General features: G+C 42.1%; 1 protein-coding gene across 2 annotated transcripts in view; it reads right to left on the bottom strand.

The window, feature by feature from the left end:
* The window catches only part of ECD (ecdysoneless cell cycle regulator), a 31,698-nt gene that overhangs the window by 9,430 nt on the left and 4,188 nt on the right, over positions 1-18,080 (bottom strand). For both annotated transcript variants that reach the window (XM_059662400.1, XM_059662401.1), the window contains exons 3-8: positions 15,726-15,813; positions 15,461-15,639; positions 13,995-14,187; positions 12,522-12,650; positions 9,973-10,101; positions 4,938-5,023 (exon numbers count right to left, since the gene is read on the bottom strand). In XM_059662400.1, coding sequence (XP_059518383.1) covers positions 4,938-5,023; positions 9,973-10,101; positions 12,522-12,650; positions 13,995-14,187; positions 15,461-15,639; positions 15,726-15,813 — 804 coding nt within the window. The remainder of the gene's footprint in view (positions 1-4,937; positions 5,024-9,972; positions 10,102-12,521; positions 12,651-13,994; positions 14,188-15,460; positions 15,640-15,725; positions 15,814-18,080) is intronic.

Here is an 18,080-nt window from a genome sequence, read left to right as displayed (position 1 = left end):
CCTCTAATTACTATCCTCTTTTAAAGATGAGAAAATCAAAGTCCAGTGAGTTCTACAACTTTTGGGAAGTCATTTCAGCAGTCTGCGGACCACTGGTGGTCCACTAGGTCCGAAAGGTTGGCGACTGCTGAAAGTGGCCTGAAATCAAGCCTTCTGATGCTATTTTGTGCTCCTCCTACTAAATACTAATGAGGAAATATGCACTGACATTGTTTACATGAATGAGCTATTTTATGACGGTGATGTGACTTGTTATATAAATTCATAGAACCCTGTCTGAATTATTCAGAAAGGAACAAATCAAGTTATATAATGAACTTGCCTTCATTTGATAAATATTTGCATGCCTTGCTAAATCACATTGGTGATAAAAATATTGTCCCTACTCCATATTAGGTAAATATGACTAGGGGAGGAAAAAATTTACAAATAATCATAATAAATGATAAACTATAAAATCATACAGGAATACCACATGCTAGGGAAAGTCATTCACTGAGATGAAAACAGAGAAGTTAAAAATAAAAGTAAGAGATGCCCTAGCTCCGTGGTCTGCAAACCGCGGCTCGCGAGCCACATGCGGCTCTTTGGCCCCTTGAGTGTGGCTCTTCCACAAAATACCACATGCGGACATGCACGTACAGTGCGATTGAAACTTCGTGGCCCATGCAGAGAAGTCGGTATTTTGTGGAAGAGCCGGTATTTTGTGGAAGAGCCACACTCAAGGGGCCAGAGAGCCGTATGTGGCTCGCGAGCCACGGTTTGCCGAGCTGCAGTTTGCCGACCACTGTGCTGGTTTGGCCTAATGGATAGAACGTCAGCCTGTGAACCAAAGGGTCCCAGGTTCAATTCCGGCCAAGGGCACATGCCTGGGTTGCGGGCTCAATCCCCATAGGGGGCATGCAGGAGGCAGCCAGTCAATGATTCTCTCTCATCATTGATGTTTCTATCTCTCTCCCCCTCTCCCTTCCTTTCTAAAATCAATAAAATAAGTATTTTTTTAACAAGTAAGAGAATGGAAGTAATTGAGTTAGGCCGTAAAGAATGGGGAGGATTTTGACAGGTAAGATAGGTTAGAGAAACTTTAGGCAAGAGAAAAAAAAGAGCATTTGTATAGAGGCAGAGAAGTGAGGAATATGTTCAGAGAGCAAGTGGCATTTGGTTTGGCTTAAGTGTGGAAGATGAGCCTGAACAGATGGATGGACTGAGATGAGAGCACAGTGAGCCTAAAAAGGTTAAGAAGTTTGGGCACAATGAAATAAGCAGTGGGTGATCAATGATGACTTCTTTGCTATTTTTACTTTTAGTTTAAGAGATTTGAATACAAACTAGTACAAACGATAATATAAGAAATGTCCATATTCCTACGACCCAGAATTATAATAGTTATATTTACTTCTAAATACATGATTATATTTATACATTTAACATTAAAAATATCAAAGTAGTAACATGTATATGTACTTTATTTTTTTAAAAATATGTCTTTATTAATTTTTAGAGAGAGAGGAAGAGAGAGGGGAAGAGAGAAACATTGATTGGTTGCCTCCTGTGCACACTCCAACTGGGGAGCAATCCTGCAATATGGGTATGTGCCCTGACCGGGACTCGAACTAGCAACCTTTCAGTGCACAGAGCCATGCTTTTATCTATTAAAAACATATATAAAGCTACTGTTTCCTGTGATAACCAGCACCACCAGTTCCAATCCACTCTCTGCTCTAACAAGTATCATTCTGGGCCCCTGTGTGTGTTTGTGGGGGTATTTCTATGTTGCATTTGCTGTTTGTTCTCTTTACCTGGAACATTTTTCCCACAAAGACCTGTATGCCTCATTCCCTCACTTCGTTCAGGTCTCTTCTCATTGGAAGGGCCTCCTTAACCAACCTAGCTAAAATAGCAGCCCACTTCTCTCTTCCACAGACAGCTTTTTCTTCAAAGCACTTATCACCATCTAATATCATGTAGTGGTTAACCATCTTTCTCCTATGCTAGTATGTAAGCTCTATAAGGGCAGGCAGACTTAGGGTTTATTGGATTCCCCAGTGTCCGGAATAGGGTCTAGTACATAGGAGATACCCAAATTTATTTGTTGAATAAATGAATATATATGTGGTTTTCAAAGGGGGACAATTTTGTCCCCCAGGGGACATTTGACAATGTGTGGTGACACTTTCGGTTGCCACAACTGGGGGTGGAGGGAATCCGATTGGCATTTACTGGGTAGAGGCCAAGGCAGGGGTGGGCAAACTTTTTGACTCGAGGGCCACAATGGGTTCTTAAACTGGACCGGAGGGCCGGAACAAAAGCATGGATGGAGTGTTTGTGTGAACTAATATAAATTCAAAGTAAACATCATTACATAAAAGGGTACGGTCTTTTTTTTTTTTTTTTTTTAGTTTTATTCATTTCAAACGGGCTGGATTCGGCCCACGGGCCGTAGTTTGCCCACGGCTGGGCCAAGGGATGCTGCTAAACATACTATGATGCACAGGAGAGTCACCCAAAACAAAGAATTATCAGGTCCTGTCAGACTGGCTATCATCAACAAATCAACAAACGACAAGTGCTGGAGAGGATGTGGAGAAAAAGGAACACTTGTGCACTGCTGGTGGGAATGCAGACTGGTGCAGCCACTATGGAAGACAGTATGGAGTTTCCTTAAAAAACTGAAAATGGAACTCCCATTTGACCCTGTGATCCCACTTCTAGGAATATATCCCAAGAAACCAGAAACACCAATCAGAAAGGATATATGCACCCCTATGTTCATAGCAGCACAATTCACCATAGCTAAGATCTGGAAACAGCCTAAGTGCCCATCAGTAGATGAATGGATTAGAAAACTGTGGTACATCTACACGATGGAATACTATGCTGCTCTAAAAAGGAAGGAACTCTTACCATTTGCAACGGCATGGATGGAACTGGAGAGCATTATGCTAAGTGAAATAAGCCAGTCAATAAAGGAAAAATACCACATGATTTCACTCATTCATGGACAATAGAGACCATTATAAACTTTTGAACAATAATAGATACAGAGGCAGAGCTGCCTCAAACAGATTGTCAAACTGCAGCGGGAAGGCCGGGGAGGGTTGGGGGGCAGGAGGTAGGGGGGTAAGAGATCAACTAAAGGACTTGTATGCATGCATATAAGCATAACCAATGGACATAAGACACTGGGGGATAGGGGAGGCTAGGGGACTGTCTAGGGCGGGGGGATAAAATGGATACATATGTAATACCCTTTGTAATACTTTAAGCAATAAAAAAAAAAAAAAGTCAAAAAAAAAAAAAAAAAAGAATTATCAGGTCCAAAATGTAAATAGTGCTGAGACTGTGAAATCCTGAATTAGACTTATGTGTATTTAGCTAATCTCTAAATAAAGACATTGTAATTCATGTATCTATTATTGATAGACACTTAGATTGTGTGTAATTTTTCACTATCACAATCTCAAATACTTTTTTAGGAGAGGAGATTTATTTCAAACAGATTTTCCTGGCTCTAATAGTTGAATTGAAAGAGAAAGTAACTAGATATTGAGAAACACATAGATATTGTCATAGCTCAAGGAATAAATAATTAGTGCAGGTGGGCAGTAAGAAAGAGGAATGCAGACACAAGATATTTAACAGGCTCTGGGGTCTCAGATTCAAGGACAGCCCAGAGGTCTGGGTGATAGAAGAATGGGGGTCCTATTAAAAGACAGTGGGGCCCAACCAGTGTGGCTCAGTGGTTGAGCATCAACCCATGAGTGGGAGGTCATGGTTCGGTTTCCGGTCAGGGCACATGCTTAGGTTGCCGGCTCCATCCCCAGTAGGTGGCGTGCAGGAGGCAGCCGACTGAAGGTTCTCTCTCATCACTGATGTTTCTCTCTCCCCCTCTCCTTTTCTGTCTCTGAAATCAATAAAATTTTTTTTTTTAAAAAAGACAGTGGGAGGTAGTCTATGATATTAATTCAGCTATTTAAAAAATTTCAGCTATTCAAAAAATTGGAAATTCAAGAATAGGTCTGGAGGGAGATGTGAGGTTGGTTTTAAACTATTTAGAAATTATCTGGTTGAGTGAATGAAGGTCTCTCCTGCAACATAATTGAAATTTTAAATGTTTAAGCTACGTGCAATTTTCTGCCAATAGTAAAAATCTTGAGCCTTGATTTGGAAGCTGCCTGCTTCATCCTCTGTTTTATTTTTTAAGAATATATTAAAAAAAAGAAAGAATATATTTTCATTGATTTTTTTTACAGAGAGGCAGGGAGAGGACAGAGAGTCAGAAACATCAATGAGAAACACCCATCAGCTGCCTCCTGCATGCCCCCTACTGGGAATACAGCCCGCAACCGAGGTACATGCCCTTGATCAGAATCGAACCCGGGACCCTTCAGTCTGTGGGCCAGCACTCTATCCACTAAACCAAACCAGTCAGGGATTCATCCTGTGTTTTAGACCTCCCTAAAATAGCTAACCACAGCCCAGAACTCCCACAGGAATTAAGCACATGGCTGGATACCAAATTGTCTGAGTGTGAGTCTTAGCTCTGTCACTTATTAGCTCTGTGTGACCCTTGGCCAATTACTTAATCTCTCTTGGCCTCAGCTTCTCAGCTGTAAATGGGGAACAATAACAATCATACTTATTTCATAGGGTTGTAAGGGGGAACTAAACGAGTTTAAAGTGGCCTATGCTTTGTAAGTACTGAATACATGTTAGCTATTATCCAATGATGATGATGGTAATAGCAATCAGTGCCAAGGATCAAATGCACAGCACCTCCTCTCCCCCAGCCCCAACCCCTTCAGTCATCATGATCCTTGCCATTAACTGTCTAAATATGTAAACTCCAATTTCTGCAACTATTCTTAAGGGAAAGTAACTTGTTAACTTCTGGCAGTTACCTTTCTGCTGCCATGATTAAGTAGTGACACACTCACCTTTCTGGCCGGTTTACTGAGAGTTGGAAGTAGTTCTTTGCCATTTCTAGTCTCTCCTGGTACTGTGCAGAACCTTCTATCAGTCCCTAAAAGATAATAACAGCCTATCAGAACATTATTTACAGTGTCATTAAGCCATTGTACGCCATAAGCATCTGTAGACGCAAGCAGCGGACCTTCTCCATGCCACGTGCGTCTATTAAAAAAAATGTTTTAGAGAACCAAGATGGTGGCATAGGTTAACGCCGGAGTTTGCTGCTTTGAACAACTACTTCAAAAGTGAAACTAAAACACGGAACGGACATCACCCAGAACCACAGGAACGCTGGCTGAGTGGAAGTCCTACAACTAGGAGGAAAGAGAAACGCATACGGACACTCAGAGGAGGCGCAGTGGTGAAGTCAAATTCTGAGGTGCGAAGTGCGCGGAGCGGGCTGGCGGTGGAGGGCGCGGTTGTTGTTTTCAATCGGGAGGGAGTCGCAGACTCTGAGCACCAGATCCGGGCGAGTCTTTAGGGACCCAGACTCAAACGGGAGAAGCGGGACTGTCTGGCTTCGGTCAGAGCGAGTGCAGCTTTCTCTCCGAGCTTTGCAGCGGGTGCTGGGACTCAGAGAGGCAGAGCCCCTGGGGACAGGACTGAGAGCCGCCATAACTGCTCTCTCCGGCCCACCCTGTTGATCCTGTGCGACCCGCCCCGCCCAAGCCCTGCACAGAGGCATTTGCCGGATAGCCTCAGGCAAAGGCTAGATTAGCACCTCCCTAGAGGACAGAAGTTCTCTCACTGCTGACACAGCTGATTCTCATAGCCACTTGGCCTGGAGGTCAAACCCTCCCTGGAATTAGCTACAACAATCAAGGTTTAACTATAAGACTGCGAACAAAGACCACTAGGGGGTGCACCAAGGAAGCATAACAAAATGCGGAGACAAAGAAACAGGACAAAATTGTCAATGGAAGATATAGAGTTCAGAACCACACTTTTAAGGTCCCTCAAGAACTGTTTAGAAGCTGTCGATAAACATAATGATTTCTACAAGAAAACTAATAAGACCCTCGATCTTATATTGGGGAACCAACGAGAAATTAAGCATACACGGACTGAAATAACGAATATTATACAGACGCCCGACAGCAGACCAGAGGAGTGCAAGAATCAAGTCAATGATTTGAAATGCGAGGAAGCAAAAAACATCCAACCGGAAAAGCAAAATGAAAAAAGAATCCAAAAATGCGAGGATAGTGTAAGGAGCCTCTGGGACAGCTTCAAGCATACCAACATCAGAATTATAGGGGTGCCAGAAGATGAGAGAGAGCAAGATATTGAAAACCTATTTGAAGAAATAATGACAGAAAACTTCCCCCACCTGGTGAAAGAAATGGACTTACAGGTCCAAGAAGCGCGGAGAACCCCAAACAAAAGGAATCCAAAGAGGACCACACCAAGACACATCATCATTAAAATGCCAAGAGCAAAAGATAAAGCGAGAATCTTAAAAACAGCAAGAGAAAGAAACTCAGTTACCTACAAGGGAATACCCATACGACTGTCAGCGGATTTCTCAACAGAAACTTTGCAGGCCAGAAGGGAGTGGCAAGAAATATTCAAAGTGATGAATACCAAGAACCTACAACCAAGATTACTTTATCCAGCAAAGCTATCATTCAGAATTGAAGGTCAGATAAAGAGCTTCACAGGTAAGGAAAAGCTAAAGGAGTTCATCACCACCAAACCAGGATTATATGAAATGCTGAAAGGTATCCTTTAAGAAGAGGAAGAGGAAGAAAAAGGTAAAGATACAAATTATGAACAACAGATATGCATCTATCAACAAGTGAATCTAAGAATCAAGTGAATAAATAATCTGATGAACAGAATGAACTGGTGATTATAATAGAATCAGGGACATAGAAAGGGAATGGACTGACTATTCTTGGGGGGGAAAGGGGTGTGGGAGATGCGGGAAGAGACTGGACAAAAATCGTGCACCTATGGATGAGGACAGTGGGTGGGGAGTGAGGGCTGAGGGTGGGGCGGGAACTGGGAGGAGGGGAGTTATGGGGGGAAAAAAAAAGAGGAACAAATGTAATAATCTGAACAATAAATATTTAATTAAAAAAAAAATGTTTTCCCTAAGTGGCCCAGCCCTGACCAACTTTAAAATCATTTTTTTGTGAGAATTTTCAGCTGAAAATATTCAAGAACAACCAAACTGTAATATATTTATTTTTATAATATTCATTGCAAATTGATTTTTTAAATTAAACTCAAAATATCGTGGCATGGGGATGGTTTTGGATGCGTGGCAGTTAACTGGCTAAAATGACCTGCTTACCAGCAACTTTCCGGGAGGCAGAACATAGTCTATTGCTCAGGAATCATGAGGCCTGAGTCTGAGTCCCTGTCTCGTCAATAATGTACCTGTTTGGGCTCTGGTTTATTCGAATAAGGGACTAGGTTAGAGGTAATGGTTCCTAATCATTTTCACTGTTAAGGGTCTCTTTCCAATTTGGAAGGTTTTCTACCATTTTCTATTAATTAATTATTAAGAAATCATTGATTTATAATTTATAATTTATAAGATAAAGTACAAATAGAACCAAAATAACAGTATAATCCCACCTTAACTATGATTTTTCACATACATGCTTATAGTGGCATTTATACTTAATATTTTATACTCATTAAAAATATACTATAGCCTGGCTGGTGTGGCACAGTGGTTGAGCGTTGACCTAAGAACCAGGAGGTCATGGTTCGATTCCTGGGTTGCAGGCTCGATCCTCAGCATGGGGTGTGCAAGAGGCAGCTGATCAATGATTCTCTCTCATCACTGATGTTTCTATCTCTCTCTCCCTTGTCCTTCCTCTCTGAAATCAATAAAAAATTTAAATATATATATAAGTGCTTTGACATATTGGTACACAATCTTTATAATCATACTAGAGGCCCGGTGCACAAAAATTTGTGCACTCGGGGGGGTGGGGGGGAGAGGGGGTCCCTCAGCCCAGCCTGTGCCCTCTTGCAGTCTGGGACCCCTCGGGAGATAATGACCTGCTGGCTTAGGCCTGCTCCCGGGTGGCAGAGGGCAGGCCCAATCCCTAGGTGCAGCCCCTGGTCGGGCTCAGAGCAGGGCCGATTGGGGAGTTGGGGCACCACCCCCTGTCATGCACAGAGCAGGGCGGATCTGGAGGTTGCGATGCCACCCTTAGTCACGCTCGGGGTACGGCCAATTGGGGGGTTGGGGCACCGCCCCCTGTCACACTCAAGGCAGGGTCGATAGGGAAGTTGCGGCGCCACCCCCTGTCACGCACAGAGCAGGGCGGATCAGGGGGTTGGGGCGCTGCCCCCTGTCATGACAGAGCAGGGCCCATCAGGGGGGTTGGGGCTCCGTACCCTGTCACACACAGAGCAGGGCCGATCAGGGGGTTGAGGAGCTCCCCCGTCACGCACAGAGTAGGGCCAATAGGGGAGTTGGGGCACCGCCCCCTGTCACACACAGAGCAGGGCGGATCAGGGGGTTGGGGCGCTGCCCCCTGTCATGCACAGAGCAGGGCCCATCAGGGGGGTTGGGACTCCGTACCCTATCACACACAGAGCAGGGCCCATCAGGGGGGTTGGGGCACCGACCCACGTCACACACAGAGCAGGGCGGATCAGGGGGTTGGGGTGCCGCCACTGTCACACTCAGGGCAGGGCCGATGGGGAGGTTATGGCTCTACCCCGTCACACACAGAGCAGGGCCCGTGGGGGGGGGGGGGGGGTTGGGGCGCCGCCCTCTATCACCCACAGAGCAGGGCCGATCAGGGGGTTGGGGCGCTGCACCCTGTCACGCTGATCCCGGTGCCGGGAGGCATATTACCCTTTTACTATATAGAATAGAGGCCTGGTGCATGGGTGGGGCTGGCTGGTTTGCCCTGAAGGGTGTCCTGGATCAGGGTGGGGGTCCCCACTGGGGTGCCTGGCCAGTCTGGCTGAGGGACTGAGGGCCGTTTTCAGGCTGACGGGTGACTGAAGCTCCAACCGCTCCTTTTTTTCTTTTTTTTATTCTGGGCCAGCTTTAGCTCTGAGGCCTCGGCTGCTGAAAACAGGTTTCTGACCTTTGTTTACCGTCTGTATTTGATACAATCTTGCGGTCCGGCTGGCTGAAGCTCCGCTGAGTAAAGCAGGTTTCTGGGGTTTTTTTACCTTCTATATTTGCAACATAGTTACTTAGAGTTGCAGCTGAGAGGCTGGCAAGTCAGGCAGGGAACGTTGGAGTCCTCCATCACCAAAGCAAGCAAGCCTCCCTGTTTGCATCAGCTGCCTGGCTGCCGGCCGCCATCTTGGCTGGGAGTTAATTTGCATATCTCCCTGATTAGCCAATGGGAAGGGTAGCGGTCGTATGCCAATTACCATCTTTCGTTTTTATTAGATAGGATTTGTATGGACTTTTCTACTGCTTTGATGTTTCCTTAAACTACACTGTTCAAAGTGAAGGCTCAGAGTTTGAATCTTTCTTTAGCTCTTGGGACACACTACTAAATTACTTTGTAGCTAAGGTTCTATATATTAATTTACAATGTTACCAGCAATGCATAGGAGTATTAATTTCACTATATTCTCAACAACACTGAATACCACTCATATCCTTTTTTACCTACATGAAAACAGTCTTTATTACTGTGCTCACATGCATATATTTACTACTGTGAGAGTGAATATGTTAAAATAAATTTACTAGTTGGTTTTTTGTAATTTTTTAAATCCCTATCTTTGCTAATTTTGCTATTTGGTGTCTTCATGTTTGCTTTACAGATTTGTGACAATCGTTCAATAGATACAAATAACTTTTATCACTTTAGAGAAATGTTATTAATTTTTCTAATACTGGCAACGATTCATGGACACCCCATCATTACCACTGAATTAGAATGGTTCTTTTAAATTCTAGCTCCTATAATTATGTTCCACATTAAACTTGGACCATAGGACTTTGAATCACTGGCTTGATTTTCCGTGAACAGTACAATTTAAAAAAGCATTGCCAAGTCCTACCTTAAAGTAATCGTTCTTCTTCAGACTGTCCAGGAAGCCAGCCCAGAGTGGTGAGGAAGTCACAGGGGATTTCTTGGAGTCAGAAAAATGTGGGTGACATTTGGAGCACAGAATCTCAAACCCGTGAGCCTAGATGGAACAGACAATATTTTTATTATCAGGTTACTTTCTTTCCCTTTAGACACGCCCAAGAATTAGGTGACTGGACGCCGGGAGCCGGTCCATCCTTGCTGTTTCAAGGGACCTGGCATATATGGCATACTGTTCTTAATATGTTTGCTCACCTTCTTGGCACTATGTGTTTTAACCAAGGTCACCTCTCCGAGAAAGGTTGTTTCCCCAGGTAGGGATTTTCCCCTGAAGTTAGGGAGGGAATAAAACCCCTTAACTAAGTGCCAGGCGGGTAATTAATCACTTTACGAACAATCATGCTTAAGCTACATAATCTTTACTCCCTGGAATGGAGATAAGAAACGCCCTAACCTTTGGAATAGAGATTGATAGGATTGGAATCAACTGGTATAAATACAGATGTAACAAGACAACAGGACACAGAACCTAGACACAGAACCTAGACAGAAACTAGAGACAGAACCTAGCGAGACAACATGGCAAAAGATCCTGGACAGAAACTGGCCACAGAACCTAGAGACAGAACCTGGCTGAAGAACCTAGAGACAGAACCTGGCTACAGAACCTGGATAGAACATGGCAAGAGAACCTGACTAGAACCTGGTGACTGAACCTGGCTGGAGAACCTGGACAGAACCTGGATGGAGAGCCTAGCGAGGGAACATGGCTACAGAACCTAGCTGGAGAACCTGGAGAACCTGGCTGGAGAACCTAGCAAGAGAACATGGACACAGAACCTCGCTGGAGATCCTAACCAGAACTTCGCTGGAGATCCTGACCAGAACTTGGCTAGAGATCCTGGCTAGGCTGCTGATCAACTGAACGCTGTCTCCATGTCATTCCTTCTTTGCCGACTCTGTCCACACCTTTGGGGACCCCTGGACCTGCTGGGGTTGGACCCCAGCAACTGGACACAAGAACAGATAGACATTTAAAACACTTTCTGAAATTTATGAAAAATCCGACTTTATTTCCAAGTTTCTCAATCTCCATAGATTACTAAAAATTATAGAGGAGAAGTAAGTAATACAAAAGATTGTTCTCTTCAAAGAATTGCTGATGATTAAACTAGAATTTAAATTCATTTGTTTGCTTAAAAAAAGGCTTGCAGGCTTCTCGTCAAACAGAAATTATCAATGAATTAATCATGGTATCAGACATAATAAAGGGAGAAAAATCACTTCATTTTAAGAATCCTTTCATTAAAAAATATAAATGCACATGGCAAAATAATTCCAACAGGGAGCTTCCCTGGTCACTGCAGAGGAAACGGCTGTTACCAATTTGTTGCACATCACCTCAGAAGTATAGCGGATAGGGTGTATCTGTGTATGCACATCCTCCTGCTGCTCTAAACCTGCTTTTTCTTTTTGTCATATGCCTTGGAGATCATTTTCTATGAGCACACATGAATTTAATCTTCTCATTTCATAGACCATAATTTATCCGTTTCCCTACTAATAGACATGTAGGTAGTTCTCAATCTTTGCTACTACAAACAATGTTCATGAGTATCCTTGATATCTCTGTGCACATGTAAAGTATATGGAGGAGAGATTTCTAGAAGTGAAGATGCTGAGCAGAAGGGTTTGTGCATTTTAAATGTTGAAGGATACTGACAAAGTTTGTTCCAGAACACTGAATCAATTTATATACCCATCAATGTTTGATAGTACTATCTCTTTCTCTATATAGTTTTACTAATCCAGTATCCATTATCAAACTCTTTGATACTTGCCAATTAAATGGTGTAAATACCACTTTGTATGTTTAATTGGCATTTATTTTATCATATGAGCAAGGATCAACATATTTCATGCTTAGATTAAAAATCTGTAGTATTTCCTATTCTCTGGACTATCTTTTTATGTTTCTGAACATTTTTTATTAATTGACTTGTATTTTTTTCATATTAACTTGTAGGAACACTATATATATTAGAGAAATCAGCTTTGTCATTTAAATTGAAAATACAGTATTTTCTCCATGTTTACTTTCTTTTGATTTTATATATGGGTGTTGTTTTTTTCACACACAGAAATGTTTACTTTTTACACAATCAAATTTATCAGTCTTTTCTAGCTTATGATTTCAAGTCATGCTTAGAAAGCCTTTCCTATGCAGATTATCAAAATTTCAAATTTTATGGTTTCAATTTTTTCCTTTAAATACTTGGTCCAATTAGAATTTACTTTGGTACAGGTGTGAGGGAATCAACTTTAATATTCAGATGGCTTCACAGTAGTCCTATCATCATTTACTGAGTAATCCATTTTTCCTTCTTATTTGAAATGCCATGTTTTACCACATTTTTGCATAAATAGGATATATTTCTAAACTTTATATGCTGTGCCATTATTCTCTTAAGAGCCCTTATATACACAGGAAGAAAATAAAATTTTCCTGTTCAACTTTACCAGCTTCATGCCCAGTTCATGGGCTCGGTACTGGGGATGAGATGGAGGAGGCAGTTTGAATCCACTCCGCCGGTCTGGCATAAACCTTTGTTGCATCAACTGTGCATACAGACATTTGGTGAAGGTGACCTAGACATTGAGACACAAAAAGACATAAGTCTTTTCTTAAAATTAAAATTTGAATATTATTTCATAGTTAATAACAGTAGCTTCATTTATGAGCTTCAAATTCATATGAAATGCAATGACCCCACCTATTCACTGCCAACATTTCATAGTAGTAGCTTTATTGAGATATGATTTACATGCCGTAACATGTACCCGCACGGTCTGCTTTTTAGTTATCACTAATGAAATTCTTGTTACATCTTATGGCAATTTTGATGGGTAGAAGATAAAAATAATTCTTTTTTTAAATGATTTTTAAAAAATATATTTTTATTGATTTCAGAGAGGAAGGGTCCAACCATGACCTCCTGATTCATAGGTTAATGCTCAACCACTGAGCGACACCAGCCAGGCTAACTGAATTTTTTAGAGAGAGAAACATCTCATTAGTATCAATCAGTTGCCTCCCTTACACACCCTGACTGGGGATAGAACCTGCAGCCTGGGTATGTGCCCTGACTGGGAATCGAACCCACCTTTTGGTGCATGGGATGACACTCCCACCAACCGAGCCACGCCGGCCAGGGCTAAAAAATAATTCTCAATTCACTAAAAGAAATAAAAACTTTTTTGTTTTGTTTTTAAAAATATATATTTTTATTGATTTCAGAGAGGAAGGGAGAGGGAGAGAGAAACATCAATTATGAGAATCATTGATCGGCTGCCTCCTGCACAGCCCCACTGGGGACTGAGCCTGCAACCCAGGCATATGCCCTGACCAGGAATCAAACCGTGACCTTCTGGTTCATAGGTCAACGCTCAATCACTGAACCACACTGGCCAGGCAAGAAATGAAATGTTGCCCTAACCGGTTTGGCTCAGTGGATAGAGTGTCAGCCTGCGAACTGAAGGGTCCCAGGTTCGATTCCGGTCAAGAGCATGCACCTTGGTTGCGGGCACATCCACAGTGGGGGGTGTGTAGGAGGCAGCTGATCAATGTTTCTCTCTCATCGATGTTTCTAACTCTCTATCTCTCTCCCTTCCTCTCTGTAGAAAATCAATAAAATGTATATTAAAAAACACACACACACAAAATCTTATTTCAGATTGATTTAAAAAAAAAAAAAAGAAACGAAATGTTTTATGTTATGACAATATGACCAAAAATAGCTAGGAAACATTGGGATATAAAATAGGGAGTCAGGTCTCTTTAAATCTTTCACTGGATGGGAGGAAAGAAAAAAGGAAAAAAAAGCATATTAACTTACAATGAGGAAACAGAATATTTCCATTTTTTTCGAATGAATTAAAGTAACATTCAACTCTCCAGTGAGACAAACGAAATAATCAAGGGTGATATCTTACCGATGTCATTATTCGTGTTTCAGGCAAGAATGTCTTGAAAATACGACAGGCTCGTAGGTCAATGGGGTCGCGCAGGTAAAAGGCCTGGACTCCTGCGGCCACCAGTCGGGGGCGCTGCTTTAGCACGGCCACAAGGCCAGCTGGAAGGAAGCAGTGAGCTCGATGGAGGGAGGCTTGAATTTTTTCTGGGTATCTGTGACAAGTAACATAATTACTTTTACTTTATAATATGTAAATATCTAGAATTTTTATACCATTTACTTCTCTCTTAACATCTTATCTTGGTTCATCAACTGTGAGACAGAAAGAGTGACAAAAGAGTTAAAGATAAAAATACTGTATATACTAAAAACTGCAGGAAAGAAGAGAGGAAAAGAGAAAAGTTGGGAGGAAACTGAATATTTAAAAAAAGGACTAAGGTGGTTCAATAAAAACGAAACAAAAACTCTACTATACTTTTTTTTCTTGTTTTTACTCTATTATACTTTAGAACAAGGATGAAATCAAATATTCTTCTAAAAATGGTTCAAAAATATACTGAAACAAAGCTAAGAGATTTATTTAAAAATATTTTAAAATTGATTTTTAGAGAGAGGAAGGGAGAGGGCGAGAGAAACATCGATCAGCTGCCCCCTGCATACCCTCTACTGGGGACTGAGCCCACTAGGGCATGTGCCCTGACTGAGAACTGAACTGGCAACGATGACGCCCAACCAACTGACCCACACTGGCCAGGGCTAAAAGAAATTTTTAATATTGTTAAGACCTGGTGGTGCTAACTATTTAATAAGTACTAAAAGCTGAATAAATTACTATGTTACTAGACCTAGGCTTTCTCTTCTGACTAGAAGCTAAAGTGTCCCACACAGGTGAAAGAATTCCACAAATAGCCCCAGAACCACTGAAAAAACCTGAGCACATTGGCTCAAGTTTTTATTTCTAAAGCCCTCAGAATTCTAATCTATGGATATAAATACTACTTTCTAAGGTAAATAATGTAAAAATATTTAGACTAAATTATAACACTTTTAAATGGGAATTAAAAGATATATTATTTCTTCATTTTAAATTATCCTATTTAATAAAAGCCTAATATGCAAATTGACTGAACAGCAGAACGACAGGCGGAACAATGCGCACTGACAACCAGGGGACAGACACTCAATGCAGGAGCTGCCCCCAGCCCGCAGGCCCCAGGCCAGCCATGGCTGGTGCCAGCAGGGACCCCCCGATCACCTGACAATCAGCCCTGATCACCGGCCAGGCCTAGGGACCCTATCCGTGCACGAATTTCGTGCACTGAGCCTCTAGTTTAAGTATAATTTGGTAGTCAATTTCATGAAGGATGAAGACAGAATGAAAATTAGTATTAATCTAGGTGAAATTCTACATTCAATGAAAGACCTGAACTGCCCTAAAGCATAAGGCTCCTTGACTAGCAATGAAAATGTTATATTTTTTTTTACCCTCTGATACGCCTATTCACAGCAGCACGTACAGATTCTGAAGCCAAAATTTTTTCGGGGTGTGTTGAGATTATATTCAGTGCTTGTGGGATTGTTGGGGGTGTTGTCGGTAACCAGGATACTGCTCCAGGTTTCCTCGGTGCAGGAATAATGCACAATTCCCCATGGTAGAAAAACACCTGCAAAATATGACATTTTAGTTTTCATACGAGGCACTGCAACATGATTTTATCTCCCTAAGTTTTCCACATTTGTGTGTACTTACCCTATTAGCACTATTATCAGGATCCAACCATTTAGGGAGGTAGTCAGCAGCTTCTATTAACAAGAATTCACCATCATTGTCTTCAATCCTAATGCAAAGAAAGTTCCACTTTTAGCATTCATAAAGCACATATTTGCCAGTAATTATACAGATTTTTTTGATTAATATACTTGTTTATTCTAATATACTTTTTCATTCATCTTAGTAAATATCTAGGTATGTACAGTGTGTAGATTGCTATTGTTTAAGCAAATGTTTAAGATATTAAGTTTGTTTTTTTAAATATGGAACGCTTCACTGAAAAAGACTATAAGATTGTATGGGGGAGTTGGAGAGAAAATAAGTATACAAATAAATAACAGTAGACAAAAGTATGAAAAAATATACAAAGTACCATAGGGTTTTAAAAGAAAAAAAAATCACATATAGCCAAGATTAGTTAACTCTTTATAGAAGAGGTATTATTTGGGCCTTGAAAGATAATTTTATTTTGCCTCATTTGTATAACTTTTATTTTATTTTTTTAAATATATTTTTATTGATTTCAGATAGGGAGAGATATATTCTCTCTATATATAAAATACATATAATATTTATATATGTTATATATTTTTATTAATATACTAGGGGCCCGGTGCATGAAATTCATGCACTGGGTGTGTGTGTGGGGGGAGTGTCCCTCAGCCCAGCCTGCCCCCTCTCACATACTGGGAGCCCTCAGGCGTTGACCCCAGCCCAGGCCTGACCTCGCCGGCCTGCATCCGGGTCTACCGGCGGGATCAGGTCCCGGGCGACCGCTGGCACTCACGCCCCCAACCCGCTCTTGCAGGCTGGCGGCTTGAGTGCGGGCAGACGCCGCAGCCGCCCCGCCGGCTCACGTCCAAGTCTGCCGGACCGCTGCAGCCGCCCCGCAGGCCCGCGTGATCGGGTCCCGGGCAACCACCGGCACTCACGCCCTCAACCCGCTCTTGTGGGTTGAGGGCGTGAGTGCAGGCGGATGCCACAGCCGCCCTGCCGGCTGGCGTCCGGGTTTGCCGGCTGGATCGGGTCCCGGGCGACCGCTGGCACTCACGCCCCCTACCCGCTCTCGCGGGTTGGCGGCGTGAGTGCGGGCGGACGCCGCAGCTGCCTCGCCGGCCCGCGTCTGGGTTTACCGGCGGGATCAGGTCTCGGGCGACTGCTGGCACTCACACCCCCAACCCGCTCTCTGATGGCGCTGTACCATCCTGCCTGCAATATGCAAATTAGCCGCCATCTTTTTTGGCGGTTAACTGCCAATCTGTTGGCAGTTAATTTGCATATCTCACTGATTAGCCAATGAAAAAGGTATCGGTCGTACGCCAATTACCATTTTTCTCTTTTATTAGTATAGGATAAAATATATTAAAATGCCTACAATTTAAAGAGCTTTTATAGGCCTGGTGTTTAATATGAACCATCAATATGTAAATATCAGAATCTACACATAAAAGGTATTGCCCCTGCCCCGCGGTGTGGCTGAGTTGGTTGAGCGTCCTCTCCCATGACCTGGAGGTCACTGGTTTGATTCCTGGTCAGAGCACTTGCCCGGGTTGCAGGCTGGATCCCCAGTAGGGGGTGTGCAGGAGGCAGCAGATTGATGTTTCTCTCTCTCCCTTCCTCTCTCTGAAATCAATAAAAACATTTTTTAAAAAAGGCATTGCCCCCTCCTTATTATACTTGTAAAGACAGAAACTAATATATTTATTCATTTAAAATTCTATCATTTATTAAGAAATTATTGCTAATTATTTGTAGGTGTGATAACAGTAGTGTTTATTTTTTTTTATTTATTTATTTATTTATTTATTTATTTATTTATTTATTTATTTATTTGATTTTTTAAAACTCCTCACTCCGGGACATGTTTTTCATTGATTTTATAGAGAGAGGTAGGGAGAAAGAGAGCAAGAAGCATGACAGGTTGCCTCCCACAAGCACTGAACCCATCACCTTTCGGTGCATCGGAAGACACTCCAATCAGCTGAGCCATACCAGCCAGGGCAGCAGTGTTTAAAATAACAGTTCGTATCGATTAGACTTACTTCCTTAAGTATTTAAAGACCAAATGGCATAGCATTGGAGATTTGCTTTAAAATAATCTTATGTGATATGGAAGTAGGGGAAGGGTATAGCTAGAATAACCATGAGTTAATAATTTTTGAAGCTGTGTGACGGGTACACAGGAATTCATTTTTCCTACTTTTATGTATGCTTGAAATTTCTATATTATATGAATTTTTCAAATTTGTCGTTTTTCTTTTCCTTCTGCTGGGGAAGAGTTTGGGTGGATAGAAAAAGATCAGAATTTGAGAGCTAAGAAACTAGGACAAGTGG

Source organism: Myotis daubentonii, chromosome 13 (genome assembly GCF_963259705.1).
Source record: "Myotis daubentonii chromosome 13, mMyoDau2.1, whole genome shotgun sequence".
In the NCBI taxonomy this organism is placed as follows: Eukaryota; Metazoa; Chordata; class Mammalia; order Chiroptera; family Vespertilionidae; genus Myotis; species Myotis daubentonii.
Note: the sequence above shows the minus strand (reverse complement) of the source record. Positions and strands in the feature narration are given on the sequence as shown.